General features: G+C 44.0%; 1 protein-coding gene across 1 annotated transcript in view; it reads right to left on the bottom strand.

Annotated features, from left to right (window-relative positions):
• The window catches only part of ttn.2 (titin, tandem duplicate 2), a 195,467-nt gene that overhangs the window by 57,227 nt on the left and 110,277 nt on the right, over positions 1-27,963 (bottom strand). The window contains exons 127-179 of the mRNA XM_026376595.1: positions 27,632-27,928; positions 27,184-27,370; positions 26,971-27,086; positions 26,580-26,879; positions 25,838-26,137; positions 25,646-25,751; positions 24,981-25,177; positions 24,584-24,889; positions 24,323-24,476; positions 24,085-24,209; positions 23,871-23,989; positions 23,582-23,762; positions 23,110-23,412; positions 22,353-22,841; positions 20,411-20,713; positions 19,944-20,100; positions 19,677-19,819; positions 19,271-19,389; positions 18,951-19,128; positions 18,541-18,825; positions 18,137-18,430; positions 17,707-18,006; positions 16,998-17,306; positions 16,631-16,854; positions 16,243-16,557; positions 15,754-15,868; positions 15,322-15,630; positions 15,011-15,192; positions 14,763-14,892; positions 14,466-14,617; positions 13,868-14,015; positions 13,559-13,779; positions 12,093-12,189; positions 11,691-11,987; positions 11,121-11,420; positions 10,519-10,833; positions 9,729-9,952; positions 9,309-9,459; positions 8,945-9,226; positions 8,517-8,819; positions 7,933-8,238; positions 7,486-7,767; positions 6,980-7,167; positions 6,515-6,626; positions 6,271-6,409; positions 5,158-5,321; positions 4,921-5,072; positions 4,611-4,767; positions 4,180-4,461; positions 3,690-3,989; positions 3,144-3,437; positions 833-2,837; positions 12-699 (exon numbers count right to left, since the gene is read on the bottom strand). Coding sequence (XP_026232380.1) covers positions 12-699; positions 833-2,837; positions 3,144-3,437; positions 3,690-3,989; positions 4,180-4,461; positions 4,611-4,767; positions 4,921-5,072; positions 5,158-5,321; positions 6,271-6,409; positions 6,515-6,626; positions 6,980-7,167; positions 7,486-7,767; positions 7,933-8,238; positions 8,517-8,819; positions 8,945-9,226; positions 9,309-9,459; positions 9,729-9,952; positions 10,519-10,833; positions 11,121-11,420; positions 11,691-11,987; positions 12,093-12,189; positions 13,559-13,779; positions 13,868-14,015; positions 14,466-14,617; positions 14,763-14,892; positions 15,011-15,192; positions 15,322-15,630; positions 15,754-15,868; positions 16,243-16,557; positions 16,631-16,854; positions 16,998-17,306; positions 17,707-18,006; positions 18,137-18,430; positions 18,541-18,825; positions 18,951-19,128; positions 19,271-19,389; positions 19,677-19,819; positions 19,944-20,100; positions 20,411-20,713; positions 22,353-22,841; positions 23,110-23,412; positions 23,582-23,762; positions 23,871-23,989; positions 24,085-24,209; positions 24,323-24,476; positions 24,584-24,889; positions 24,981-25,177; positions 25,646-25,751; positions 25,838-26,137; positions 26,580-26,879; positions 26,971-27,086; positions 27,184-27,370; positions 27,632-27,928 — 14,102 coding nt within the window. The remainder of the gene's footprint in view (positions 1-11; positions 700-832; positions 2,838-3,143; positions 3,438-3,689; positions 3,990-4,179; positions 4,462-4,610; positions 4,768-4,920; positions 5,073-5,157; positions 5,322-6,270; positions 6,410-6,514; positions 6,627-6,979; positions 7,168-7,485; positions 7,768-7,932; positions 8,239-8,516; positions 8,820-8,944; positions 9,227-9,308; positions 9,460-9,728; positions 9,953-10,518; positions 10,834-11,120; positions 11,421-11,690; positions 11,988-12,092; positions 12,190-13,558; positions 13,780-13,867; positions 14,016-14,465; positions 14,618-14,762; positions 14,893-15,010; positions 15,193-15,321; positions 15,631-15,753; positions 15,869-16,242; positions 16,558-16,630; positions 16,855-16,997; positions 17,307-17,706; positions 18,007-18,136; positions 18,431-18,540; positions 18,826-18,950; positions 19,129-19,270; positions 19,390-19,676; positions 19,820-19,943; positions 20,101-20,410; positions 20,714-22,352; positions 22,842-23,109; positions 23,413-23,581; positions 23,763-23,870; positions 23,990-24,084; positions 24,210-24,322; positions 24,477-24,583; positions 24,890-24,980; positions 25,178-25,645; positions 25,752-25,837; positions 26,138-26,579; positions 26,880-26,970; positions 27,087-27,183; positions 27,371-27,631; positions 27,929-27,963) is intronic.

The raw sequence follows: 27,963 nt of genomic DNA, 5'->3' as shown, positions 1-27,963 counted from the left end.
ATTTCACTTGCCTTGGTGACCTCTGGGGCATCAGGAGGTCCAGGTCTGTTGAACTGAGTCTTGACAGTGACAGACTTGCTGTCAATGGCAGGACCAGTTCCCATCTTGTTCTCAGCCCTCACTCTGAAGATGTATTCGTTGCCCTCCACCAGACGAGTGACATTGCAGTATGGTGTGACTACAGAAGCTGAATACGTAGACCAGACCATCCTCCTAGTCTCACATTTCTCAAGGATGTAACTGTCCACTTCACAACCTCCATCATCCTCTGGAGCATCCCATACCACTCTGCATTTGTCTGCACCAATGCCAGTAATCCTGAGGTCCCTCACTGGCCCAGGAACATCCAAGACATTAACGTTGGCATATGCTGTAAAGGTGCCAGCTGAGTTAGTGGCAGTAATAATATACTTTCCAGTGTCAGTGCGCCTGGCTTTAGTCATAAGGAACTTTGAGTAGTCCGGGCCAGTCTCACAGCTAATTCTGGGGTTGTCTCCAATAGCTTTGTCTTTTGTCCATTTGACCTCAGGCTGAGGCTTTCCTCTCAGAGCAGCTTCCATCCTAACTGACTCGCCGGCTTTCACTGTCACAGTTCCAGCTAGCTTCAGGTCAATGACCGGCTTCTGGATCTCCTCCCTCACCAGAATATCTACAAGTCTTACCCAGGCACTCTCGCCTCCTTCATTGACAGTCTGTACCCTGGATAACAAATAAGAAATATTACTTATAAAGTATATAGTATACATAATATCCATTACATTAGAGAATATTAAAGACTAGATTTTTTCAGCAGAGAAACAACCTAAGAATTTAAAAGTAAGATGTAATTTACCTGAACGTGTACGTCTGGTTCTCTACACACTTGTCAGCCAGGAAGAATGTGTTGGTGAGAGTTCCAGTATTGAGTTTCTCCCACTCCTCAGCATCTTTGGCTTTGCACTCAAGGTTGTAGGAAATGTTGGGGCTACCTCCATCATAGTCAGGCTTCCTCCATCTCAGATAGACATAGTTCTTACCAATGTCAGTGGCTCTAAAGTTCTCAGGTTCCCCAGGTTTCTCGATGGGATCAATAGCCAGCACAGGGGTTTTAGTCTCCACAGAGGGTCCTGGTCCTAACTTGTTCTCAGCACAGACACGGAATAGGTACTCATGGCCCTCCATCAGCTTGGTCTTAATCTTGCGATTCGTGCAGTTGGAGGAAATCATAGACCACATGCTAATGCTAGGTTCACGGCACTCCACTATATAATTGGTGATCTCAGATCCACCATTGTCCTTAGGGGCCTCCCAATTGATCATGCATGAGTCCCTGGTGACATAGGTTGTGTGCAGATTCTGGCAGTGGCTAGGTCTGTCTAGCACATTAACTGTGATTGCGCAGGAGGCCTCACCACCCTCATTTGAAGCCTTCAGGATGTATTTACCATGGTCTGTTCTTGTGGCTTCCTTGATCCTCAGGTGGACCACAGGGAAGTTCTGAATGATGGTGACACGCTTATTTTTTTCCAGAACAGTCTCCTCCTTTAACCACAACACTTCTGGGTCAGGACGGGCTTTGATGTAGCCAATGATGTTGATGTTGTGTCCAACACGCACGGTGAGGCGATCTCTGCACGTGGCCTCCATTTCAATTTCTGGAGGGATGAGGATATCCTGGGCAGTGATGGACTCTGGGACTTCTCTGGGCTCTCCATCTCCAATCATGTTTGAGGCGTGGACTCTGAATCTGTAGGTCACACCCTCCTGTAGACCCTTCACTGTGTATGCACACTGCTTGATGAAGTCATCCAGGTTCACTTTCTTCCACTCTTCTGAGTCTGCTTTCTTCATTTCCACAGTGTAGCCCAGGATGGGGCTACCTCCATCTTTGGTTGGTTTAGTCCACACCAGGTCAGCAGTGGTCTTGCTGTAATCTTTAACTCTGGGGTTGACAGGAGGACTGGGAACAGTGATAGGTCTGCAGGGCTTGCAGGGGTCAGAGATGGGAGAGGGGCCACTATAGCCAGCGATATTCTCAGCAAACACTCTGAACTCATACTCACTGCCCTCAAACAGACCCAGGACCCTGTACCTCAGGTCCCTGGTGGGTGTCTTGTTAACACGTATCCACTTTCCTGCCTTGTGTCTGCGCTCAATGACATAGCCAGTGATCTGACTGCCACCGTCAGAGAGGGGCATGGTCCAGCCCACTGTAACAGCATCCTCAGAGATATCATAGACCTGTGGCTTACCAGGGGCACTGGGTGGCATGAAGGAATGCTCAGCAACAGTGGGCTTGCTCTCAAGAGGAGCACCAATACCCATCTTGTTCTCAGCACGAATGCGAACCACGTACTCCACTCCCTTCTGCAGGCGTGTGATCCTGAGCTCTGTGGCGAGGCTGGCAGAACTCACACCTCCCCAGGTCTCCTTGTTGGACTCCCTTTTCTCCACAATGTAGTTGGTAACAGGGCTGCCACCATCATCCTTGGGAGGTCGCCATTCAATCATCATGGAGTCAGGAGTGACTTCTAGGATATTGACAGGTCCAATAGGAGCAGCAGGAACATCAAGGACAGTCACATTTAAGGCTACTGTCTTGGTCCCAGCTGGGTTGGACACAGTGAGCAGGTAGGTGCCAGTGTGGTTCCTGGTGCACTCATTAATGTTGAGCACAGTAGAGAAGTTGTCTGTGTCAATCTTGACATTACCCTTACTGACGATCTCTTCCCCCTCGATGGACCATTTGGCAGTGGGAACAGGGATTCCTCTCATGATTGCTGGCAATCTAATGGTGGTACCGGCCTTCACAACGATGCCTTCAGTGAGTTTAACATCAACCTCAATAAGTGGAGGCACTGTGGACATGCAGACAGAGTAAGTTATCCCACTTTTTCTTTTCAAAAACACTGAAATAATCAACTGACTAAACTGGCTTTAGCAGATAGAGGTACTCAAACAACATTTGTTTGTTTGGAGCATCACCAGTGTATTGACAGACGCCAGGTACCATTGCAAGGCACATTAGCCTGCTCGTACAGTACATTGGCACCAATATTAATGCTACAGAATGTATTGGTAAACGTATGACCACTTATAACAACAGAGAATAAAAACTGATCAGTACAATTTAATCCAGCAAGAATTTTTTGTTCTGTACTCACCCAGTTTCTCCTGACAGAGAATAGGCACAGTGGTATCTGGTCTGCTGAGCCCGATGGCATTCTCAGCTCTAACTCTGAAGCGGTAGGTCTTTCCTTCTTCTAGTCCTGTCACATGACTCTCAGGGATGCTGACAGTCTTCCACTCTTCCCATTCCTTTGCTCCCTCTTCCTGGTACTCCACCAGGAATCCTGTAATCTCACTTCCTCCATTGCGGTCGGGCCAGTTCCAGACCAACCACACCTCAGTCTTGTCCACATCCACATGATGCAGGTCTTTGGGAGGACCAGGAGGAACTGGAAGGGTGGAACAAAATACATTTAAATTTGAACCTGTAAGTTTGAGCAATTACAATATTGACTTCATTCTCAAAATAATTGTTATTTTTTTCTTTTCACAAGATTAGTAATACTGACCCCCTAAAAAATTATTTTATTATTATCATTTTTATCATCTGTTACCTTTGTGTTAAAACACCAGAATCTATTTTCAGTACAAAATAATTCATATTGAGCTTCTGATCAAGTGTTGACTGTAATGTTACTCACAAAGTGGGTTCATCACTTTGATGGCCTTTGGTGTCTCAACAAATTCACTGCGGCCATACTGGTTCTCAGCAGCGACTCTGAATGAATAAGAAGTGCCCTCCATAAGATGTTTCAATGTCATGCTGCGCTTCTTGGATGTGGAGCAGACAGGAATCCACTGGGTGGATGCTGTGTCTTTTTTCTCAACAACAAAGTTAGTGATGCGAGTGCCACCATTGTCCTCTGGGTCCTTCCAGGACAAGTAGGCAGAGTCACTCCTGACATCTGATACTCGAAGGTGCTGGATTGGGCCAGGTTTGTCTGAAGAAAACCCAAAGAATATAACAGAACTGTTGATTTTGTCTCATCATTAGTGACAGATACAAAATTAGATTTCCTGAAAGTATTAAAGAAAAAATCAGAAGACTGATTTTCATCACCGAACATTTCAGAGCAAACACATACAAAAGAGCGCATTCAACAAATCTAAATTGTTTTCTGCAATCCTTACCAAGCACCAGCACAGTGCAGGTGACAGTCTTGGATCCAGCTGGGTTTTCCACAGTTAGGATGTAGTCCCCGCAGTCACCACGGTTACAGAACCTCATCTCCAGCTTTGTGCCTCTCTGGTTGGTCTCAATGTCTGCCCTAGTGGGAACCTCAGCATCATTCTTCTTCCAGGTGACAGTAGGGAAAGGTTCACCTTTGATGGCAGCCATCAAAGTAATGTGAGTGCCGGCCATGGCTTTCACCTCTCGGGTCATTGCTGCATCCAGAATCAATTCTGGGGGTTCTGAGAGGCAACCAAGATGTAGAAGTAAGCCATGAGAGACATTAAAGGGGAATTAGTAATTAACACGAACATTTAATGTATATAACACTGCTTAAATCAGAGTTGCAAGATGATTCAGATAATATTGTACCATTGACTGGACAACTTACCAAGTCTGTCCTGCACTTTGATTGGCTCCTTCACATAAGCTGGATCAGACTCTCCAGCAGCGTTGACTGCCATGACTCTGAAGCGGTACAGAGCACCTTCAGTAAGGCCAATCACCTTAAATTTGGTCTCCTGGCAGGAGTCTGGAGTGTGGTTTACCTAAAGACAGCAGCAGGAGAGTTCAATATCACATTTCACTTGGAGATAAAGCTGATGCAGTGTAAAGGTCATGGGACCATTTAAATCAAAATAAATAGAGAGCAAATGTCACAGGAGTGTGCCTGCTTCATAGTAGTTGAGGAATTGCTTTACCTTTTGCCACTCCTCCTCTCCAGCCTTTTGGAACTCCAGCAAGTATCCAAAGATCTTTCCTCTGCCAGTGTCAGTGGGTGGCTCCCAGGACAGGGTCACTGACTCCTTGGTGTGGTCAATGGCCTCAAGATTCACAGGCGGACCAGGTTTCACTATAGCAAAAGACAGAGAATTCTTGTAGTGGGTTTGCACAGTGACATAAGTGAAAAGAAGAAGTGTTGTAAGTCGTGAATTTACCAATAGGATCTTTAGCAAAGACTGGTTTGGATGGTGGACTTGGGTCGCCAGCTCCCACCTCATTCTCAGCGCTGACTCTGAACTCATACTCACAGCCTTCCAGCAGCTCTGTAACCCAGTACTCCACCTTTGGATGGATTTTCTCTGTGTTGCAACGAACCCACCTGGAGGCAGAAACATAATGATTTTTTTTTAACCACTGAAAAACTTGTCCATGTATATCTATATATACATATATAGAGATATATATGGCTTCAGTACAATTAAGATAAAATGTGATGAGGTGAGGTTCTGTTCAGTTTAGACTCTGTGTGAAAGCCTTGACTGAAGCCATTACAGATCATGGAAGTGAATATTCACGGGGACTGAATAGTGAATATTCAAGAGGAGGTGAATGCAGGTGTTTCTTGCGGATATTAGAGCACTGTGCTACTAGTTGTTTCAGTGTTAATCTAGATGTTGGGTTTTGAAGTATCCATAGTTCCCACATCCTCTTCATGTAGCCCCGCTCACTTGGGTTACTTATGTGGTAGCATTCAAATAGTTCCGTCTTCATCTCTGTCCATGAATGTCTTATTCTTATTCCGGTCTCCCACTTCCCCAACACCTGACACTGTTGACCCGGGCAACGTCTGAGCCATTGTGACGAGGTAGACCGGTAGCATTGCCTAAGGGCCCACGCCCACGTCGATCCCACGCCCTACCGTACCAAAGTCAGTGGCACTAACCACTGAGCTAACAACATCTCTGTCCAGAAGAGTGCAGTCCTAGGAACAACTAAGATACTGCGCAGGACCCTCAAGCTCCCAGGTGGAGGACCCAAGCTTGTAGAAATAAGACCGCTCCAAGGATGGATCGAGTGGGTATTTTTTATATATATATATATTCCAAAATTTCGAGTTGTAGTGTAGTGATTATCGATAAAGCACTTAGTAGATGTCAAGTAACTTAGTGGGGAACACGTGGCTTTACTTTACAGTAAACAAAGTGACTCTAATTTCTTTGAAAGTTTTTTTGTTAGCTCCTTCTTGGATGGGCACACAGAGAAACTAAAACTAAGGACAGGACCCTTCAAACTACAGAGGGTTTCTAGTGTTGTGTGTGTTGGTGTACCTGTTGGCCATGGTCTCTTTCCTCTCCACGATGTAGCCTGTGATTGGTTTTCCTCCATCAGCAGGTGGCTCCCAGCTGATCAGGGCAGAATCATGGTAAACTTCCTTCACTGTAGGCTGCTTAGGAGCATCAGGCACCTCTGTGATGGAGATAAACAAGCATAGTCCCATTGGTCATACAGCATTCTTCACTTTACTATGTGTCACGCTCGAGTATCTCTGAATGTGGGTTTATAAGGACTTACTGAATATGTCTCTAGCTTTGGTCTCTGCAGACAGCAGGGGGTCACTAATGCCGTACATGTTCTGAGCCATTATTCTGATAATGTACTCACGACCCTCAATTAGCTTCGGCACCTGGAACAACACACAACAGCAGGAGAATGGACATCTGAAATCATGCTCTTCAGCTAATGAACACTTCATTTTGATAGAGGCTGAACACATCGGCATCACTGAGTATGAAAAACTACCAAGTACTCAAATATGTTGCCAGATTACAAATCGGGAATGATTCTTTCATCAGACAGTTCTTCCTGTTTAATTAAAAACATCTTCACTTTTACACACTTTTATAGTTGATCTTTTCCATCTACTTGTTTAAACATTTAAGATTTGAGAACTCATGTTCATATCATTCTTAAAACTGGATATAATGTTCCTCTCTTTATTGTTCAATACTGCCCATTTTATTAACTAGTCCTCCTCACTTTGCAGCTGGTCCTGGTGCAGGATGAGGTGACTGGCATCCACAGGTCTCTATTAGTGTCTCTCTTCTCGATGATGTAGTTGGAAACAGCACAGCCTCCATCATCCAGAGGAGGGTTCCAGGAGATCACCATATAGTTCCTGTAGATCTCATTGAATACCACGGGGCCCTGTGGAGGCTGAGGGCGGTCTGACAGGAGGAAGCATTCATACAGATGACTCTCCAGGTTTCTTTGATACCAGAATCTTTCTATTCTTTGTCATAATTTGTTCTATTTTAACATTCTGGTCAAATTAGGGTCAACATCAAACCACCAGTTTAAAACATTTTTTTGTTTTGGCTGTTTGACAGCTACAACCCACATGTTTGTGTTTCCTTTGTATGAAATGGTACATCCCATAATGTGAGATAACTTGTGCATACACTATATGGGTATATGGGTTTTTGTAAATGGCTATAATGAGAAACATATCTGTGAATCACAGTGTTACCGTAGCAGCGACTCACCAACCACGGTGATGGTGCAGATTCCTTTGCGAGCTCCAGCACCATTCTCCACACTGACACAGTAGCAGCCACTGTGTTCTCTCTTGACTTTGCTGATGTTGAGGCTGAGGTGGCGGGTGGTGCTATGGAAGCTTATCTCCTCGTCTGCCTTCAGCTCCTCGTCATTCTTTGTCCAGGCAATTGATGGGGCTGGTTTGCCACTGTAGCGCCCTGAGAGTGTGCAGCTGTCTCCCACCTTTACTATAATTTTTTCCCTGAACTCTAAGTCCAGAGTTGGTGGCTCTGGTGGGGGGGAGGGGCACAATTATTTTAATACTACGTTTCGTTGGTCTGTGACATTTTTATAGTGAAGCACAATATATAAGCTGCTCATCTGGTTTTTGTTGATAAATAAATGTTATGTGTTATATAGTATAAATATATATTTTCTAGGTTACTGTCACTCACCGAGCTCATCCTTGCACTGCACAGGTTTGGTGGCGAAGGATGGTTTGCCCTGTCCCACCTGGTTGACAGCGGAAACTCTGAACTCATGGCTGGAGCCTTCCTTAAGTCCAGTCAGTGTGAACTTCCTGTCCATCAGCTTATCTTCTCCACCTGCTCGTGTGAAGTTGTCCCGGCCAATCATACGGGACTCAAGGATGTATTCCGTCACTTCGGCACCACCGTCATACTTGGGTGGTCTCCAAGCAACAGAAATGGAGTCCTTGGTAACAGAAGTGATGATGAGGTCCTCTGGACGCTCTGGGACAGCTGGAGTTGAAACAAACATAAATTATATTTGAGATATTTAAATAGAATATATAATAAAACTGACCACAGTTTGAGATGTTCTCTTGTATTTAATTACTGGTTCCTGCCAGTGTTGTTGTCTTTCTTAGTGACAATTTGGACCTAAACTATAAGCCTAGTAAGAATAAAACAAATCAATAATTATTAACTCTCTTTCTCTTAAAAAATGTACCTGAAATGTACAAGATGTGAAGGGGAATTTTTTTGAAATAGTATTTTAGGTGGTGTGTCTGACTTACAGATGGGGTCCTTAATGAGAACCATCTTATCGGTCTCAATGAAAGGGCCCATGCCGATGATGTTCTCAGCTGCGATCCTGAAGAAGTAGCCTTTGCCATCAATTAGTCCCTGCACGATGGCATTGTTCCTTGTCACCGTGTAGGACACTGAAGTCCAGCCCATGCGATCTGACTCCCTCTTCTCAATGATATAGTTGGTAATTGCTGAACCGCCATCATCCTCAGGGGAGTACCAGGTCAACTTGCAGGTGTCATTGGTCAGATTCTCGCCAGAGAAGGGCACGCCGACGGGTCCAGGGACATCTGGAGTGGATATTGAATGTAGCATTTTAATTAACAACAGCCTCATCAGGAAGCGGACTCACGTTTTTCACAACTCATTCCTGTTTTCAGAAAGTCACTAGACCACTTTAATTTGGTTGACTCACCCAGGACCTCGACAATAACGACCTTCTTCCTCTCTCCCCCCTCATTCTTTGCACTCAGTGTGTACATGCCCTGGTGTTGACGTTTGCAGTTTTTGATGACCAGCGAATTGGAGATACCCGTCGTCTCCACTACGGCCTCTTTGGGCACCTCTGCATCATCTCTGCACCAAGTGATCTGTGGAGTGGGCTTTCCAGATACGTAAGCTATGATGCGGATGGTGGCACCTGCATGGACCACAATCTTCTCCTTCACTGAGGCGTCTAGGTCCATCTCAGGGGGAACTGGATGAGAAGGAAACATTTTTTAGAAATGTTCATAACATTTTATCAGCAGGAAATTTAGCTGCAGTGTGAACCGTCTTACTTGTTCTGTCTTTGACCTGAATCAACTCAGACACGAGTCCTGGGTCTCCAACTCCAGCAACGTTCACTGCGCGGACTCTAAAGCGGTACAGACCACCTTCCTTCAGACCAGCCACCACAAACTTGGTTCCCCTAATCTCTGTGTCCTTTGCCTGTAAAGAGAAATTAACACCTCAATAGTTTTTGTGTTTTTTCAGGAATTCCAAAAAAAAAATAGAAAATGAAAGCTATCAACATTCTTACGTGTGAAATGCAAAGTGAAACACAAAGGTTAAATGTCACCAAAGCGGTTAATGCCAGTGTAGACATGCTGAAGACATTTAATTATGCAGTGCTTTAGATAATATTATAATATTTCATCAGTTGACTTAACATCAGGAGCTAGTGATGTACTGTATCTGAATATATATCTGTTCTTTACCTTCTGCCAGCCCTCCTCTGTCTCTGGCTCCTTCTCCTCCTCAGCTTCACTCAGCAGCAGCTTCCTCTGAGCTTTTTTCTCTTCTTCCTCCTTGTTCACCTCCTTGAACTCAACAATGTACCCGGTGACCTTTGACCCTCCATCCACTAGAGGAGGGATCCACTCCAGCTCCACGGTCGACTTTGTCCAGTCTATCACCTTCGGAGTAGGTGGTCCGGGAGGCTCTGCACACACACAGATACAGATATACTGAAAATACTGTTCATCTGGAGTCAACATTGTCATAACCACATTGCAGCAAAGGGAAGAAGCCGGTCTGAACTATCATTTTAAGTTGGCTTGTTCTAATTTCAGTAATGACAAAAAATAAATTGTATGTATTTCACTCAAAGAAAACAAACAATAACATGCATGTGGTACATTCTCCTGGTAAAGACGTCAATTTCTATCTTTACATTATTGAGACAGCGTTTTCAAATCATTTTCAAAATATGTCTGTGATAATTATTTATCTGTCTACATTTGGTAAAGTGCTGAGTAAATCAAGTTGTTCACATCACTGTTACCGTTACTAGTGTATTTTTTCTTTATTCTTTTCTTCTTTTTAACATTTTACTTCAGTCTAAAGCTAACTGGTGAACACAGTGCTGCTTTACACTGGTCAGATATCCTGATGGTGAGGTATGCCCTCTCTCTCTCCAAAGTTCAGGATTAAACATTTTTAAAATAAACTGGCTTAAACTGTTTTGTTAAACTACAGACTGCAACACACTCAGAAAATCTGTCTTACTGATGGGGTCTCTGCAGAGTATGGGGTCAGAGGGCATGCTGGGCAGACCACAGCCAGCAGCGTTGACAGCGATCACCCTGAACTGGTACAAGGAGTTCTCCAGCAGACTGGTGACATCCCAGTTGTTGCCCAGCGGCAGTGCCCGGATCGGGTCACGGGTGACGCGGGTCCAGCGTTTGGCGGTCGTCTCCTTCTTCTCAACAATGTAGCCAGTGACAGGGGAGCCACCATCATACTTGGGTTCGTCCCAGTTGACGGTCATCGACTCTAGACAGATGTTGGTGATCGTCGGTTTGTCACACTGACCCGGAACAGCTGCAAGAAGATCAATAATCTTTACATCAGCTGTAGCAATGAGATATAATGTACCATCTATACCATAATACTCCCAAGAACAACTTACAGTAAAATGATTATCATTAATAATCATCTATACAACAAGCACAATTTGATGTTACTGAACTGACCTTATAATGTTACTTTTTAAGTCTACGAGGGAATGATCAGAAAAAACTAGGAAAACGGAACCTTTTGGCTTTGGGGAGTGGCTATGTCCATTTTACACCAGCTTTGGAACATTAATGGGGTAAGATAACACTCACTGAAGAGGTTTCTGGCCTTCTCCAGCTCGCTGACCAGCGCAGGTCCAATTCCAAACTTGTTCTGGGCCATAACTCTGAACTCATACTCGTGATTCTCCGTCAGCCGAGTCACCACATAAGCACACTCCTTGGGGTCATTGGAGACGTGCACCCAGGACTTCCTGTTGTCCTCTCGTTTCTCAACCACGTAGTTGGTGATTTTGGATCCACCATCGTCTGTGGGAGGGTTCCAGGTCAGGCCGATCCTGTCAGCAAACACCTCAGTAAACTTGATTGGTCCAACAGGCGGGCCAGGAGGTCCTGCATGAGAAAGGAGAGAAAGTCAGCAATAGTTGTTGTGTAATTAAAGATTCATGTAGCATCAATGTCTAGCTGTAATTAACTAATCAATCCTTGATCCTTGAAATCATTGCAACCACGACTTAATTCAAATCTAAATCGGTACCATCTTAAATTCGGCCAGCTGTTTTTCTACTTTCTTACACAGCAAATAACGAACAACGGCAGATTTGTCATCAGCATTTTTAGTAAAATTAGTCGTTAGACTCCAAATGCTGTAATGTTTCTCACCTAACACTGAGAGCTTGATCTCCTTGGTGACTGTGCCCAGGCTGTTGCTGGCTGTCAGGCTGTAAATGGCACTGTCATGTCTGCTGGCCTGCTGAATCAGAAGAGTGCATTTGTCCTGGGTCATCAGTTTGTTAATATGCTGGTCGTACTGGACATCAGCCTTCTCCCCAGGTTTAGCCAGGCTGGCTTTCTGCCAGGTGAGCGTGGGGAATGGACAGCCACTTATCTTCGCCACAATGCTGATATCACAGCCCTCCTCGCCCTCCATGGCCTCACGCAGCTGGATGGTAGGAGGGCCTTCAGAGAGAAGTCAGATGCTTTATAAAAATGTCCTGCAGCAACAAATAACAACTAACAAGTGAAACAGGTTTGTGAGCAGCTTGTATCGTGGCTACCACTCACATGTCTGATCCTTGATGACCATGGGTCCAACTGTGGCAGATGGTCGACTGGGTCCTGCAGCATTCACAGCTTTTACTCTGAACTCATATTCTCCACCCTGCAGATCAGCAGCGGGACAGTCCACAGTGAGACTGGGTCTGAAGCAGGCTCAGCTTTATCATCATCATGTTTGTCACATAGTAGTTCATAACAGGTTGTTAGACACCACACATCATAATATCTGTATCGGTGGAGTGGAACAGTGGGGTGGGACCTGAGCTCCACCCCTGGTTTGACTAGTATTCTTCAAGCAGGACCACAAAAAACATCTGGCTTCACATCCAGTTACTTTTGGGGTCATTTCTTAACCATTTTGCTAGAGGATAGAATTACATTGATTTATCAGGAGAAACCAAACTAACCTAAACATTCTAAAATGTGAATATAATAAATTAGAGCAATAACACTGACCTTGTATTGTAGATTAATCTTACCATTTATGTAACAAAGACATACATTGCAGCCAAAGGCTGACATCAATCTGAAAACTAAAATGTAATGTGGGCTGCATATTAACTTTTTATATCAGTTCACAGTGAGTTTTTTTTCTTTGTCCTTGAGAAAAAAACTTTTTTCTTACACATCACTCTCATTCTTAAGAATGGATTTCTTAGCAAACTAGTATAATATAAGACAGTATGTAAAAAGAATACTGTAAAATAATTATAAAATAGTTTTAGTTTATTTTTACTGTTTTATTTTTGATTATATTTAACTTAAAATCTCTGAAACCTCTGTAATTTTTCACCAGTACAATGAATTTAATATTTTAACTAATAACTGAATATTAAACAAGGTGAAGAATAAATTAATAAATATTAAGGAGAGTTTCTCTGCAGGTTTTATGTTTTTGCAGAGATATTAGTAACTTCATGTACTAACTACAACAGGACAAGAATAGCAGCCTTACTGTGTTTGTTGTTTGGTGAATAAAGGCATGGTTGTGTGTCTACTCATCTCAGAACACTGCACTAAAATCTTTGTTAAATTTTCAAGGCACCTGTTTCACTTGCTGAGTGACCATTTGTTGTGACCGTTCACATGCAGCACACCTGCTGCTTTTTTGCTAGTGTTACGCTGTCTGGGTAGATACAACATTAGATCCCAAAGCTCGACAGATAATTCTGGTGTAGGTGGGGTCTGATTTCCCCGTAGACAAGCATTTGTTTCATCTGAATTTAACTATTTACCTCTGTCTACTACTGAAAATCAGGATCTAACATCTATCCTCGCTTTATGTGCTGTCATCCGATTCGATATGACGCAGTTTTCATACGGACCCATACAACTCTGACAGTCTGGATAGCACCTATTTAGGTCTGGAGCTTGATCTTGTTGAACCCTGTGCTAATAAGCTACTGGACATTGAGTTGGACAATAAGCAGTAGTGGGGCAGTAGTGGGATCCTTTGACGGATCTAAACCAACCTCCTTCAAGTCCTCCACGACGAAGGTGAGCTCCTCCACATCTCTCTTGTTGCACTGCTTCCAGGTCTCTTTCTGTTTGCCGCTGGTGTCCCAGCTCAAACGCTCGATGATGTAATGCTTTACAGGAGAACCGCCGTTGTTCTTGGGAGGCTCCCAGCTTAGAGTGACAGTGTTTTTCGTCACCAGGTTGACTTTCAGCTTTGTGGGGGGGTCAGGTGGATCTGAGGAAAAGTAACAAGAAGATAATCACTAGAACAATTCCTTTGGCAGTCTGTATTTCAGTGGTTGGAATAGTAGGTGTGTCCTCACAGATTGGGTCTCGGGCTTGCACAGGATCTGTGGTGACTGTGAATGGGCCAAATCCAAGTCTGTTCTCAGCTCGGACCCTGAACAAGTAGTCCTGACCCTCTAGGAGACCTGGAACCACGTAAGCCTGGATAGCGCAGGCTGTGTTTACCTGATAACAAATCAACCAATCAATCACTTCATGTTGAATGCGAATGTTGTGATTTTACACCTGGATCTTTTTCTGCTATTGTGTCCATTCGAAAAGTAATGTCTGTTTACCTCTAATAACCTCTTATCATTAAGGCACATATGGAGGAGATTTGCTACTGTGTTGACTGTGTGTGTTTCACTCTTGCTTGGAGTAAAAAAAGAATCATTTTTTTGTGTTTTATTAAATTTGTACTTGTAAAGCTTTAGGAAGCTCTGGTGTTCCCCACAGTATCCCTATCCCAAAGTCAGCTTCACTCAAAATTCAACACATCCCTTGAAGTTAGCAATTACATACTCTGTCTAATGCTCAGCATTTATGATCTACTTTAAAAAATATTCTAAATGGTCAGAAGCAAGATAAAATCCTAAAATAGTGCCTGTGGTTTGAAAAGGACAGAGCAAGGTTTACCTTGGTCCAAGCCTTGTCTGTGAGACTTTTCTTCTCAATGAAATAACTCTTGATTCTTTCTCCCCCATCGTTGTCGGGGAGCTTCCAGATCAGCCTCATGGTGGAGCGAGTGACGTCGGTAATCTTCAGCTCCTTTGGAGGACCAGGAACATCTGCATCCATGAAAAGAACCAGACAAAACAATGACACCAACATACGGGAACTCTGTTACTAACAGTTACTATTCAGAGAAAAACATGTTCAAGGTTGTAGTGGACATGTTAAGCACATGTTTATATACAGTCAACACAGACATACCAAGGACATTGACTCTAACATTGACATGTTTCTGTCCAGACTTGTTCTTGGCAGTGATGGTGTAACGTCCAGAGTGGCTCCTTAGACTGACAGGGATGGTGACAACAGATGTGGTGTCTGTAGATTCAACCTGAATATAGCAACAATCAGACAATGAAAGTAAAATATAAAGCAAAAAACATAAATGTATAGAAATATATATATCTTTTTCTTTTTTTTTTTTTTTTGATGATCTTTGATGATCTTACCTCTGAGTCTACGGGCAATGTGTGCAGTTTGTTCTTCTGATGCGTCTTGGCTTTACCATAAAAGTCCCATGTCACCTTGGGGACAGGGCGGCCTTTGATGGTGGCAGGAATTCTGATTGGATCGCCAGCACGGATGTACAACAGGTCATCAACTATCATGTCTATGCTGATGGAAGGCTCAACTATGGAGAAAAAAAATAGCAGTGCAAACATAAGTGAAGGAAACATTGTACATGGTTTAGTCATTATCCACAAGATAATGACTAAACCTATTGGTATTTATTGCAGTGGGGCTTTAAAGTGGGACTTACGCTGGATATCTTCAATCAGAACTTCACTGGTGCTGGGACTGGGGTCAGACTCTCCAATGTCATTGACAGCAATGATCCTGAAGCGATAGCGTTTCAGCTCGCGAAGGGTGGGCACAGTGAACTCAGTGGTAGGGTGCAGAGTGTCTGGGTCATTAACCCTCACCCAATCTGATTTGCCCTCATCCTGGATCTGGATGATATAGCCCTTGATGGGACTTCCTCCATCACTCTCTGGTGGTTTCCAGGACAGTGTAACGTTGTGTTTTGTCTTATCAGCTACCTCAGGAGCAGCAGGCATGCTTGGAGGAGCTAAAGAGAAACACATTCTAATTTATCATTTCTCCAAATACAAGATCTGGTCTGTTTCAGTTTGATAAATTGCTCAAAGAACTATGAGAATTGTGTCTTCAAAAATAAGTTTTTTTCACTCACTAATTGGGTCGACAGCAAAGGCAGAGTCAGATGGTCCACTGAAGGGTCCAGTTCCTGCAGAATTGGTGGCAGCAACCCTGAACTCATACTCTGTTCCTTCAAACAGATGATTTGCCTGAGGGACACAGAAAAGAAAGTATTACAATTGTAGTATTTATTATTTTTTCGTTTTTTTTCTTTCTGAGAAAAATATGTGTGACAGTGCATCCTCTGTGACAGAATTTACTGGTATGTCATTGCCTTTATGGTCTCTGAAAAATTATACTTTATCTTTTTAGGAAGTATTGTCTACTACTGTGGTCTATTGGTCGATTGTTTCATCTTTATTGCACACCTCTAGGTCTGTTTAGAAGTTCCCTGAGCCTTTTATTTTGTCATGTAGTAGGTGGAAAAAAGTTAGGTGTAAATTGAGGTCATACATTTTCCAGGTTTGTTAAAGAATAGATCCAGAATTAATAATCAAGCAAAAAACAAATCCTAGCAGCTGACCTGGTACTCCCAGCCTTTCATGCCCCTCTTGGTGATCAGTGTCTTATTGACTCTGGCCCAGTAGGTGGTGCCTTTCTCCCTCTTCTCCAGCCAGTAGCCAATAATCCTAGAGCCACCAGTTTCTCTGGGAGGTTCCCAGGTCAGAGTCATGGTGGCCCTGGTGTACTCTGTGATTGTTGGTTTCTCTGGTGGGCCTGGAAGGCCTAATGGGTCTATGATCTTGACTTCTGCCGTCATGCAGGGGTCAGATATACCGTACCGATTTTGAGCTCGAATCCGGAACAGGTAGGTCTTGTTATTCTCCAGGTTCCACACCTATAAGGTAGGGATGTTAAAATTAGAGTCATAAAGAGGTTGTTGTTGTTGTTGTTGTTGTTGTTGAACATACCCCAAATTTCTTCTCGACGATGCTGCTTGTAACCTCCTCCCACTTTTCAGGTGGAGCTTCCTGTCCCTCTTCTCGCTCCAGTTCCTCTGTCACCACTTCCTGCCTCTCTATGATATAGTTGGTCAGATCACTGCCACCATTATCCACTGGAGCATCCCACTGGAGGTGGCAAAACTCAGACTTGATGTTGGACACTGTCACATTCCTGGGTGGAGTTGGTCGGTCTAAAAGAATAAGATAGGTTAAGTCAGGACCTTATCAGCTGGTTATTGTTCTAATTAAAACACTAATTTTATCCTACATTATGTGTTATATACTGAATAGGATCTTCTGTCTTTTTTGCTTTAAGCCCTGTGTTTCCACTCACCCAGCACCATGACGTAGGTGGTGTGCTTTGCCGAGCCCATGTTGTTGGAGGCAGTTATGACGTAGGTGCCGCGGTCTCTTCTATTGGCTGATGGGATGGTCAGTGTGGTCTTGCAGTTCAATCTGCCAGTCACTTCTGTGTCTATAAGCAGGGTCTCAGTGGGCTTCGGAATCACAACATCATCTTTGGACCACTCAATCGTGGGGATGGGGAGGCCCAGAACATCGGCAGGAATCTCAATGGGCTCACCCTTTTTCACAGTAATTGAGTCATGCTCAAAGTATTTCAACATGTGGACCTCAGGAGCCACTGGAAAAACAGAACAACAAAATAATTAATCAAATAAAAACAAGTGAAGATGATTAGCATCACTAATAGTACGATTGAGTGTATTTTTCAGATCAGCTGTGGTTTTGAAGTTACAGTGGGATGTCACACATTGGTTAGTGATTCAATCCCTTCCTCCTCCTGTCCCCATGGGCAAGTGTCCTTGGGTAAGACACAAATTCCTCCAAAAGATAATGCTAGCACCTTGCTTCACAGTCTCTTATCGTGTCATGTTTTTGTGTGTGTGAATGGGTAAATAAGTTACAAACTGTAAAGTGCTGATTAAACTACTATATAAATGCAGCTATTTACCATTTTTAATTATGCCTTCATTTGTTTATTTATTACGGTTGTTAACACAGGTCCTAATATTCAGCCTTACCTTCATCATCTTGGACGATCACAGCTAATGGGATGGTTGGCTCACTCTCTCCTATTGCGTTGACACACTTGATCCTGAACTCATACATCCAGTCCTCTTCCAGACCTGTCACAGTCATTGTCAAGTTGGGGCAAATCTCTGTGTTACAGGGCTCAAAGGCCTGCTGGTCATGCCTCTTCTTCTCAACAAAGTAACCGAGTATGGGGCTGCCACCGTCATTACGAGGGGGCTTCCAAGTGAATGTGATGGAGTCTTTGGTACGCTCAGTGTAGTTGAACTTCTCTGGGTATGATGGTGGGGCTGCGGAAGCAAGGAACAATTAAATTCAAGTACAAATCCACTTTTTAACAAAGACCACCGCTACTCCTAAACACTTAAGTCTTGGTCTGTTGAAATTCCTGAACCAAAATGAAGTAATATTAGGACTCACTTGGTGCATCCACAGCCAAAATTGGTGGCAGCTCAACAGGCTGGCCCAAGCCATACTTGTTCTTTGCAATGACACGGAATATGTACACCTGTCCCTCCTCAATACCCGTACACTCGCATTTTGATGCAATGGTTTCCACGGGCTGCTTCCATATATCCTTTTTGATATCTTTGCGCTCTACAACGAAGCCGGTCAGGTCGCTGCCTCCATCATCTACAGGGTCATCCCAGTTCAGAAATATCATCTTACGGGTGACAACAACAGGCTTCAGGTCAGTGACGGGCCCAGGTACATCTAAAGATAAAACAAAATTAGAGCTCTTTTTTCATTTTGTAGCATCATTTAATTTCAAGTTGATTTCTGAGTTTTATGCATCAAGCCCTGTCCTGACTTTCTGGACTCACCCACAACCTCTACTCTGGTCCAAGCATTCTTGACACCGCTGGGATTGCAAGCAGATATCTGGAATTTGCCAGCGTCCTTCCTCTGAATGTTTGGGATTGTAAGAATGCTGTCGTTGCCCTCTGTAAGGATCTCCACACGGTCCTTGTCAGGTTTTCGGTCGTCTTTGGTCCAGGTGATGTATGGATAGGGTTTACCTGTGACTGTAGCAGGTATAAGGAGTGTCTCTCCAGCTCTGATGACCAAACCATTCTTAACTGAGAGGTCCAGTTCAATCACTGGCTTCTCTGTGGATGGCAACCAAACAGAGAAGCAAAAGAAAGATGAGTCAACACTAAATTAGGCAAATTTTGGCCTAATTAAATCCCAGTTCAGTTTTGCGGCTTCTCGTTTTATTATCTTTTTGGCTGACCTGCAGGATTTCTGACAATAACAGGCTCTGTGACTCCTGGTGGTCCCTCTCCAGCAGCATTGCAGGCAAAGACTCTGACCACGTACTTTGCTCCCTCACGTACTTCATAAACAGTGAATGTCCGGCTCCTCTGGGAATGCTCTGTAGACCTGGTCCATTCCTTTGAGCCAGCAAGGGCCTGAGAAACACCACAAAACAAAGAAATTAGGAAGGTATAAGGTCATGAGTAGAGAAATTGAGCCTGCAGTTACAGTGCAGGAGGTACAGGAAGCTGGAAACAGATGTGAGTTGAACTGAAGTATCAGAAGTCTGGATCTTACCTTTTCCACGTGATATCCCACAATCTCTCCTCCACCATTGTCTAAAGGTGGATCCCACTCTACTTCGATTGAGTGGTCTGTGGTTGTTGCTATTCTGACAATTGGTGGTCCAGGAGGTACTGCAGAGTCACAAAGACACACATATTAATATTAACATAACGTTAAGATTCTGAATACATCTGCACAGACATGAATAATCTCTTCATGACTGTTTTGATGCCTCTTCTTGCTTCTAGCTTTCTCCAGGTTTCTGATTGCTGTCAGCATCAGTAATTAAAAACGTTTATCGATTCAAAGAAAGGGAGGCTAATCATGACAACCCAACATGGTGAAGACAATTGTTTTTCTCTGGTACTAACACTGAATAGATTTTTACTGAACACAGGGCTTAGAACTGTTTACATACAGATTGCAGCCTGGGCCATCATGGGTTCAGAGGGAACGCTGTACTTTCCGACGCCAGCTTGGTTTTCTGCTGCCACCCTGAAGATGTAAGTCAGTCCCTCCAGCAGACCTCCAACATTCAGCTTAGTGTCAGTGACAATATCCCTAAAGGCGAGGACCGGAGGGGAGAGTCGGCAACATGCTTGATATTTCCCATCTCATACCAAAAATGTTAATTGGTCTAGGGTCAAATTCAGTTAGGGAATGTCGTCTATTGTTTTTTCCTCACCTGTTGACTCGTGCCCAGTGGGAGCTGTTGATCTCACGGCGCTCCACCCAGTATCCCAAGATGGGGCTGCCATTGTCATTTGGCTGGTTCCAGGCGACCAGCATGCTGGTAGCCATGACATCATCAACCTGTGGCTTATCAGGAGCATCAGGAGGGTCTGAAGAGAATGAACGGAGGGAGCAATAGAAAACGTTTGTTTGGTTGAAGTGTAATTGTTTTTTTTTTTAGATTTTTGTTTTTGCTAACGTGTTTTACCACTAGTTATGATAGCATCAACATTTCATATCATATAGTGCTTTTTATAGTTCACATGATTGTATTTCACTTTTTGAATTTTTTATTTAGCCTCTTTCCTAAATTTTTTTTGAGTGAGTAACCTCTGCTTTTACAGTGTGTATATAGGTGTCAAATGTTTATAAGGTGTCAAGTTTGCATGTCTGTGGGCTGCGACAAGTAGTATATCATACCAAAAGGATTCTTGGCGATGAGAGGTTTGGAGACACAGGGTGGACCTGCACCATGCTTGTTCTCAGCCACAACCCTGAAGATGTACTCCTTCTTCTCAATGAGTTTGGGCACGAAGTAGCGGCATCCTCTCAATGTGGTGGTGACAGGGCTCCAGCCAAACTCCAGCTTTGAGTTGTCCTTCTTCTCCAGGGTGTAGTTTAGGATTTCACTGCCACCATCATCTAAGGGAGGATCCCATTTGCAGATCACAGAGTTCTTCCTCACCTCCTCAAAAGTAAAGTTTACTGGAGGACCAGGAGTATCTGTGGAGAGACAAAATGGTAATATTTAAAGTTGTTTTCACACCTCAATTTGTTTGCTTTGGTCTGAATCAGTTGATGAGTTTGTGAACTTGTGGCAGTTTCTCCTCGGTTCAGTTGTGTTTCACACACGAACCAAAACACGTCACTTCAAACTACATGAGAACGTCCTCTCTGCTTATTGATCAGATGTTTCTGCCGCGGGAACAGAAACAGTAAATACAGGAAGAAGGTGAAGTGTTGTTCTACTGTACGTTTGTGCAGCAAACAACTAAGCTCCATGAATACATCAGGAACATGGCCCCAACTGATGGCGTGCTTAGTGAATACCTCAGGCAGCATAAACCCGAGGAGCAAGGGAAGGAAGAGGAGGAACCCTCATTGAAGGACAAACCCCTGCACGGCATGTACCATCTGCAGAAAGAAGAAGTGGCTGATGTCGACAAATCTTACCAGTGGCTGGACAAAGCTGGACTGAAAGACAGCATAGAGGCACTAATCCTAGCAGCACAGGAGCAGGTCCTGAGTACAAGATCGATAGAGGCTGGGATCTACCATACCAGGCAGGACCCCAGGTGCAGGCTGTGCAAAGATGCCCCTGAAACAATCCAGCACGTAACAGCGGGATGCAAGATGCTAGCAGGCAGGACACACATGGAACGCCATAATCAAGTGGCCGGCATAGTGTACAGGAACATCTGTGACGAGTACAGGCTGGAAGTCCCAAAGTCAAAATGGGACACACCCCCAAAGGTGGTTGAGAATGACAGAGCTAAGATACTGTGGGACTTCCAGATACAGACTGAGAAACTGGAAAGTGGCCCCAGCAGATCCCAGGAACAACATCTGAGATCTCTGTCCAGAAGAGTGCAGTCCTAGGAACAGCTAAGATACTGTGCAGGACCCTCAGGCTCCCAGACCTCTGGTAGAGGACCCGGGCTTGTAGGAATAAGACCGGACCGAAAACCGAGTGAGGATTTTTTTTTTTTCACATATATGTTTATATATATAAAACAAGTGATAACAAAAAAAAAAAAAGATTCTAGTGTTATAAAATGCCTTCAATGTCTTCCAGGTTAGTTGTAATTTCCCAATTCATTCTAAACACAAGGTACAAACAGTACATTGATAGTGTTAGTAATTATTTAAACAGCTGTCCTTTCTTTCTTTTGGTTAGAAATATGTTTAGAGCAGTGACTAACAGGAATTGCTGTGAGATCACTGTCACACACTTTTTAATGGACCTCATGAACTCACTGTGTATATGAGGTTGGATACAAGAACAGCACTCTAACATATTAATCAGGCCAGATACCCACAGTACCCTGCAATACAACTAACTTTAGCAGTTGGATTATTTGGAGTTCAGCTTTTGAGATCATGCTAACAACACATATGTGCTATCACTAAATCCTTTATTTGGTTTATTTACTTAGATAGACCAAGACCAAGATGTACTTTGTACCTTGTGTGTACAATCCATGAAGAAATTAAAAACTCCCCCGAAGGAAAATGTGAAGGCTTTCAGTCCTGTTAAATACTCAAGTTATGTAAATGTATAACTACATTAAGCACAAGACACCACAGAATTAGAGAAAACTAAAACTCAATGGAATGAAACTGAATAAAAAATATTTCTTACCCAGCACGTTGACTTCACAGGATGCAGATGCGATACCATGATCGTTCTCCACTTTCACCATGTAGACACCGTGGTCGGCCCGGACTGAGTCCCTGACGATAACAGAGGACACACCCTTGCGACTGTTATTGATTGTTAGACGCTCATTTATCGTTGGGTAGTCTGGTTCCTCCACCTCTGGCTCAGCAGCCTCCTCCTTCTTCTCTTCCTCTTTCTTCTCCTCTCCTTCCTTCACCTCTTTCTTCTCTGCCTCACCCTCTTCCCTCTTTTCCTTCTCCTTTTTCTCCTCCTCCTTCTTCTCAACCTTCTTCCTCAGGGGTCTTTCAGGCCTCTTGCGGAGGGGCTCAGGCCGAATCACCTGATTATTCCAGTACCAGGTGATCTCTGGGTATGGCGCACCAGAAATGTTGGCGTCCAGGCAGATCTCGCAGCCTCGCTTCACACTGAGACCGGACTGCAGGCTGCCGCTCAGGAAGACCTTTGGAGGATCTGAAAAAAAAAGCAAAATAAAGAAAAAGTTTAGCTGGCAGCATGATGCCTTCTAAGTTATAAAACAAGTTAGTAAAAGAAACAATGGAAAAAATTGGCTATTCAGCAGAAAGTCAGCCTGCTTTTCTTAAAGTGTAAACTTTGAGAAAAGCAGAAAATATGCGTAGAAATGTCCTATATATGATTATACTTATTATGCTACATTCAACTTCATTAAAATAATGTTGTCTTACACTGAATATAAAACAGGAGCTGACATCATACTTACTGATGACATCCGAGGCCTTGACGAACAATGTGCTGCGTGATGGCTCACTGATCCCTGCAGCGTTTTCGGCTCTGACTCTGAAGGCGTAGCTCTTGCCCTCCGTCAGGCCTTTGACAGTGTAGGACAGGACAGGCACCAGGAAGTCGTTACATCTCTCCCACTTGTCTTCGCCCTTCTGCTGCTTCTCCAGGATGTAGCCCATGATCTTGGCGCCACCGTCGTACATTGGAGGCTTCCAGGTCAGCGTGATGGTACTGGAAGTGGGGTTGTGGGTCTCCACGTCCACTGGTGGGTCAGGAGCATCTGAGACGGGAGTCATATTTCAATTAGATTACTTTTTGGACAAAAAAACTCCACATTCTGATGGCTTTCTTTAAATACACCCAGCATCCTATATACACAAATCTCACAGTTTAAAAAGCTGGATGTCTGTTAATACATCATCTCTGAGTCACGAAGTCAACATGCTTACGTTTCTGGTCCTCAGCAATGACTGGGTTGCGGAGTTCAATGAACTCTCCTCCTCCAACCTTGTTGACGGCCTGGACTCTGAAGTAGTACTCGCCATTGGGGATGAGGTCTTTGACGGGCCAGCTCACCTTGTTCTCTCCAGACATCATGTTGACATATGTCCTCCTGCCAGCCTCACGCCGCTGCAGGCACACAGAAATAAAATTAACTTACAATCTAAATGCGTTTTTGAGTCTCTGATGTCAGATTCAAAACAGTCACTGTAGCTGAAACATGTTGGCTTCTCAGACCTGCAGGACATAGTGAAGAATTGGGGTGCCGCCGTCATAGTCTGGAGGATCCCAGGTCACTTTACAGGAGCTTTTTGTGATCTCAGAGGCCACAATCTCCTTGCAGGGACCAGGAAGACCTGAAGACAGAGAAACAGGCATGTTATAACATGATGTGCTGCTCCTGTGTGTGGCAATGTCAAAACTGCACTCAGTCAAAAGTGGAATTGCGTACCAATGACTTTGACGTTGATGGTAGCACTGGCAGCTCCGAGTTTGTTCTCTAGAGTCACTTTGTACACTCCGGCATCAGCGTGAAGGCTGCTTTCAACCTCCAAGTGACAGGACGTATATTCCTTCCTGTTAAGTAAAACAGGTATATTTAACTACAGATACAAACTTCTTGTAGTTTTCTAAAATTCTCTGGTTGCAGTTTCTCCAGTATAATGATTCACTCTTTCTGCCACACTGACCTGAAGCCAACACGTTCGTCTGCCTTCAGCTCCTTGCCGTCTTTGTGCCAGGTGATTCTTGGTGAGGGGACAGCTCTGAAGGGAACTGGGATGTGCAGCTTCTCTGTCTCCACAACAACCAGGTCCAGGGTTTGGAACTCCAATGTGGGGTTACCTGAACACACACACAAAAAAAAAAAAAAATCACATATTATTGCCAATTATTAACAGAAGTTTGAATAAGAAACATGATATTTTAAGGATGGTGTCAGAAGTTCTTACAATCAGAGTCTTTGGCAAATACATTCTCTGAGATGTCAGAAGGTTCGCTGACTCCAACAAAGTTGATGGCCCTCACTCTCAGGATGTACTCCTTCTCAGGGACCAGGCCCTCCTCCACGCGGTATTTCAGCTCTTTCACTGGACGAGAGTTGACCCTCATCCACTTCTCAGTTCCTGCCTCACACATCTCAATGTGGTAGCCCGTAATGGGGCAGCCGCCATCCCTCTGAGGAGGCTTCCAAGCGATGGACAGGAAGTCCCGGCTGGCTCCGGTCACATGCAGCTCAATGGGCGGTGATGGGACACCTGAAGAGGACGAAATGCAGACATTTATGCTCTGTACAGTTTAAAATTTAGAGGTCTTTCACTTCACTATGCTATTTGTTACTGGACTAACCAGTTGGATCTTCAATAGTGAGGATCTCGGTGGGTTCACTTGGGTGTCCGACACCAGCCTCATTCTCAGCGCAGACCTGGAACTGAACCTCTGTTCCTTCAATGACATCTGTGACTCTGTACTTACAGTCTGGACCAGAGGTCTTTGCGCATTTCACCCAGCGGGTTCCAAGCTTCTCCTTCTTTTCAATGCAATACCTACGGTGTAATAAGATTGAAAGGTTGGCACACCTTCATACTCAGCACACTGAGGAAAAAACCTGCAAGAGAAAACCTGAAAGGTAGGTACCTTTCACTTTTTATGATCCTGTTATGAGTTTATAACAGGCAGTACTGGCAACAGAAAAGTATACTTTTTAAGGTGGAGATTTGTTTCCAGAGTCTGAAGGAGTTTTATAGTGTCTAGTTAATTTAAATGATATTTATTTGAAATACTTGTCAGCAAAATTAAAAAGCTAGTATGAGGAACTAGAGGAAGGTACTGCCACTACACAGGACTAATGGTTCATGCTGAACAAATCTTACTGTAAAAATTAATACAAATCATAGAACTACAAGATAAATGGAACAAAGTTCGAACTTTGTCATGTTGGTGAGCAAAAACCTACAAACGATAACATGGTTAATATTTTTTAATGTGTGTTTGATGTAGATGTAAACACTGACTTGAGGATGGGTCTGCCGCCATCGTTTTTAGGTGCCTCCCACTGCAGGTCCACGTATCTTTTGGTCACTGCATTTACAGTAAGGGCGTACGGTGGCCCGGGAGTAGCTGAAATTAAAAAAATACATTATCTTGCTGATTAAAATCTTTCATCACAGTATATGTGACTAAAATTCTTACTACTTAATACTTACTGAAAGTGTCTTTGGCCAGTACAGAGTCCTCCAGCTCACAGAACGGTCCCACACCCACAGCGTTCTCTGCAGCAACACGGAACACGTACAGAGATCCTTCATTGAGTGGCGTGACAGTGTATTTCAGTTCCTTGACTGTGGTGTCCACTGCCTGCCAGCCTTTACGCCTGACATCACGCTTCTCCACCACATAGTTGGTGATGGGAGAACCTCCATCACGTTCTGGGAAGTTCCACTTCAAATCTGCGCTGTTCCTGCTGATGTCAACAACCTCCAACCAGCGAGGAGCAGTAGGAGGGTCTGAGGAGAGTCCAATAAAGATTTAATCATTGCAAACATCGGCTGTAAATTTAAGTCTGGACTTGTGTCAGGGTTGTTGTTTTTTTTACATATCTGCTGTGGAGCAGTTTGTCATGTTTTGTTTTGTTTGTCGTGTACAATGAGGGCATCTTTGTGTGTTCTAGAGCATAATTTTGACACAGCATGTTTTACAGCTCATTCACAGTTTGATATAATGTGCTGTGTCTGTTTCACAGCAGAGATGTTCAGCAGCAGTTTTGTTGATGGATGACATATGTTTAGTCTGTTCTTTATGAACACCAGTTTTTACATGTTCTGCTTGTTCTAGAGCATTACTTTAATGTGTCTGCACTGTTTCAAAATTTAGACTAGACTATCACACAAGTAATCTACATCATCATTTGACAAGATTGTGTACTTCAGTGCAATTAGCTTTTCTTACTGAGTCTCTCTTTGCAGAGCACTGGGTCACTGGGCTCGCTGGGGTCGCTCTCTCCGGCCATATTAACAGCTCGCACCCTGAACGAGTACTCCTGTTTCTCCATCAGACCCTTCAGGAAATACTCCAGGAAGGTGATGTTGTCTGCCACACGAATCCAATCCATTGTGCCACTCTTCAGCATCTCAATGATGTAACCATCAATTTTTGCTCCACCATCATGCTCTGGTTTGGTCCACATCAGGAAGCAGGAAGTCTTGGCCACATCCTTCACTGTTGGTTTACCAGGAGGCCATGGAGGATCTAGAAGAGGAACAGCCATGATGTTTTTACCACCCTGAAAGGACTTTAGATTCCCATATACAACAAGTGGTAATAAGCTAATGCTATGTACCAATAGGATCTTTGACAAGGATCGGGTCTGTCTCCTTGCTGGGTTTTCCAGTGCCTGCTAGATTCTCAGCCAAGACTCTGAACTTGTACTTCTTCCTGGTGGGAAGACCTTTCACTCTGCAGAGGAAAACACATCACTTCAGCACAGTGTACTAAAACACGTAAACTCTGAGTAAAACTTAGATCAGACTTCAGACTCACTCGTTAGACTCACCTGTAGTTTGTGTCTTTGACGGGCAGCTTGTTGCACCTGATCCACTTATCGTGGTCAGGTTCATATCTCTCCACCCAGTATCCAGTGATGGGACTTCCTCCGTCCTCATCAGGCTCCAGCCAGTTCAGAGTGAGAGAGTCCTTGCTGATATCTGAACCCTCCAGTTTGTAAGGAGCTCCAGGAGTGTCTGAGGACAGGAGGGATGAGGTTAGCTACTCTTAACCATATGCTGACACACACCAAAGTAGCTCAGCTGATAGAGCAGTCCCCTATAAACACAACATACACTAATTCTAAAATTTGTAACCCAGAGCTAGGTGTTTCCTGGAACGCTCAGTCTTTACGCTATATTAATTTAGCCAGCTGCAGTTTTCAGCAGCAAAGCAATATTTTCCATTAAGTAAACTAATTCATTGATTAACCTCAGTCCTATGGTAATGTGACCTACCAAAGGGGTATTTGGCAGTGATAGGTGGGTGTTCTGCTGATGGGCCAACACCAAACTGGTTCTCAGCAAAGACTCTGAAGATATAGTCCTTGAACTTGACCAAACCCACAGCTTTGTACGTGGTCTGTTTAATGGTGGAGGACAGTCGATGCCAGATCTCGCTATCAGCCGCACGGCGCTCAACAATATAGTTAGTAACTCTGGAGCCTCCATCGTCTCGCGGTGGGTTCCAGGAAAGGAAGCAGGACTCGTTGGTGATCTCAGAGATGTCGAAGGCTGCTGGAGGACCAGGCTTATCTGTGTGAGGAAGATGTAAATTGAATTGAATTGAG

Source organism: Anabas testudineus, chromosome 21, assembly GCF_900324465.2.
Source record: "Anabas testudineus chromosome 21, fAnaTes1.2, whole genome shotgun sequence".
Taxonomy (NCBI): domain Eukaryota; kingdom Metazoa; phylum Chordata; class Actinopteri; order Anabantiformes; family Anabantidae; genus Anabas; species Anabas testudineus.
Note: the sequence above shows the minus strand (reverse complement) of the source record. Positions and strands in the feature narration are given on the sequence as shown.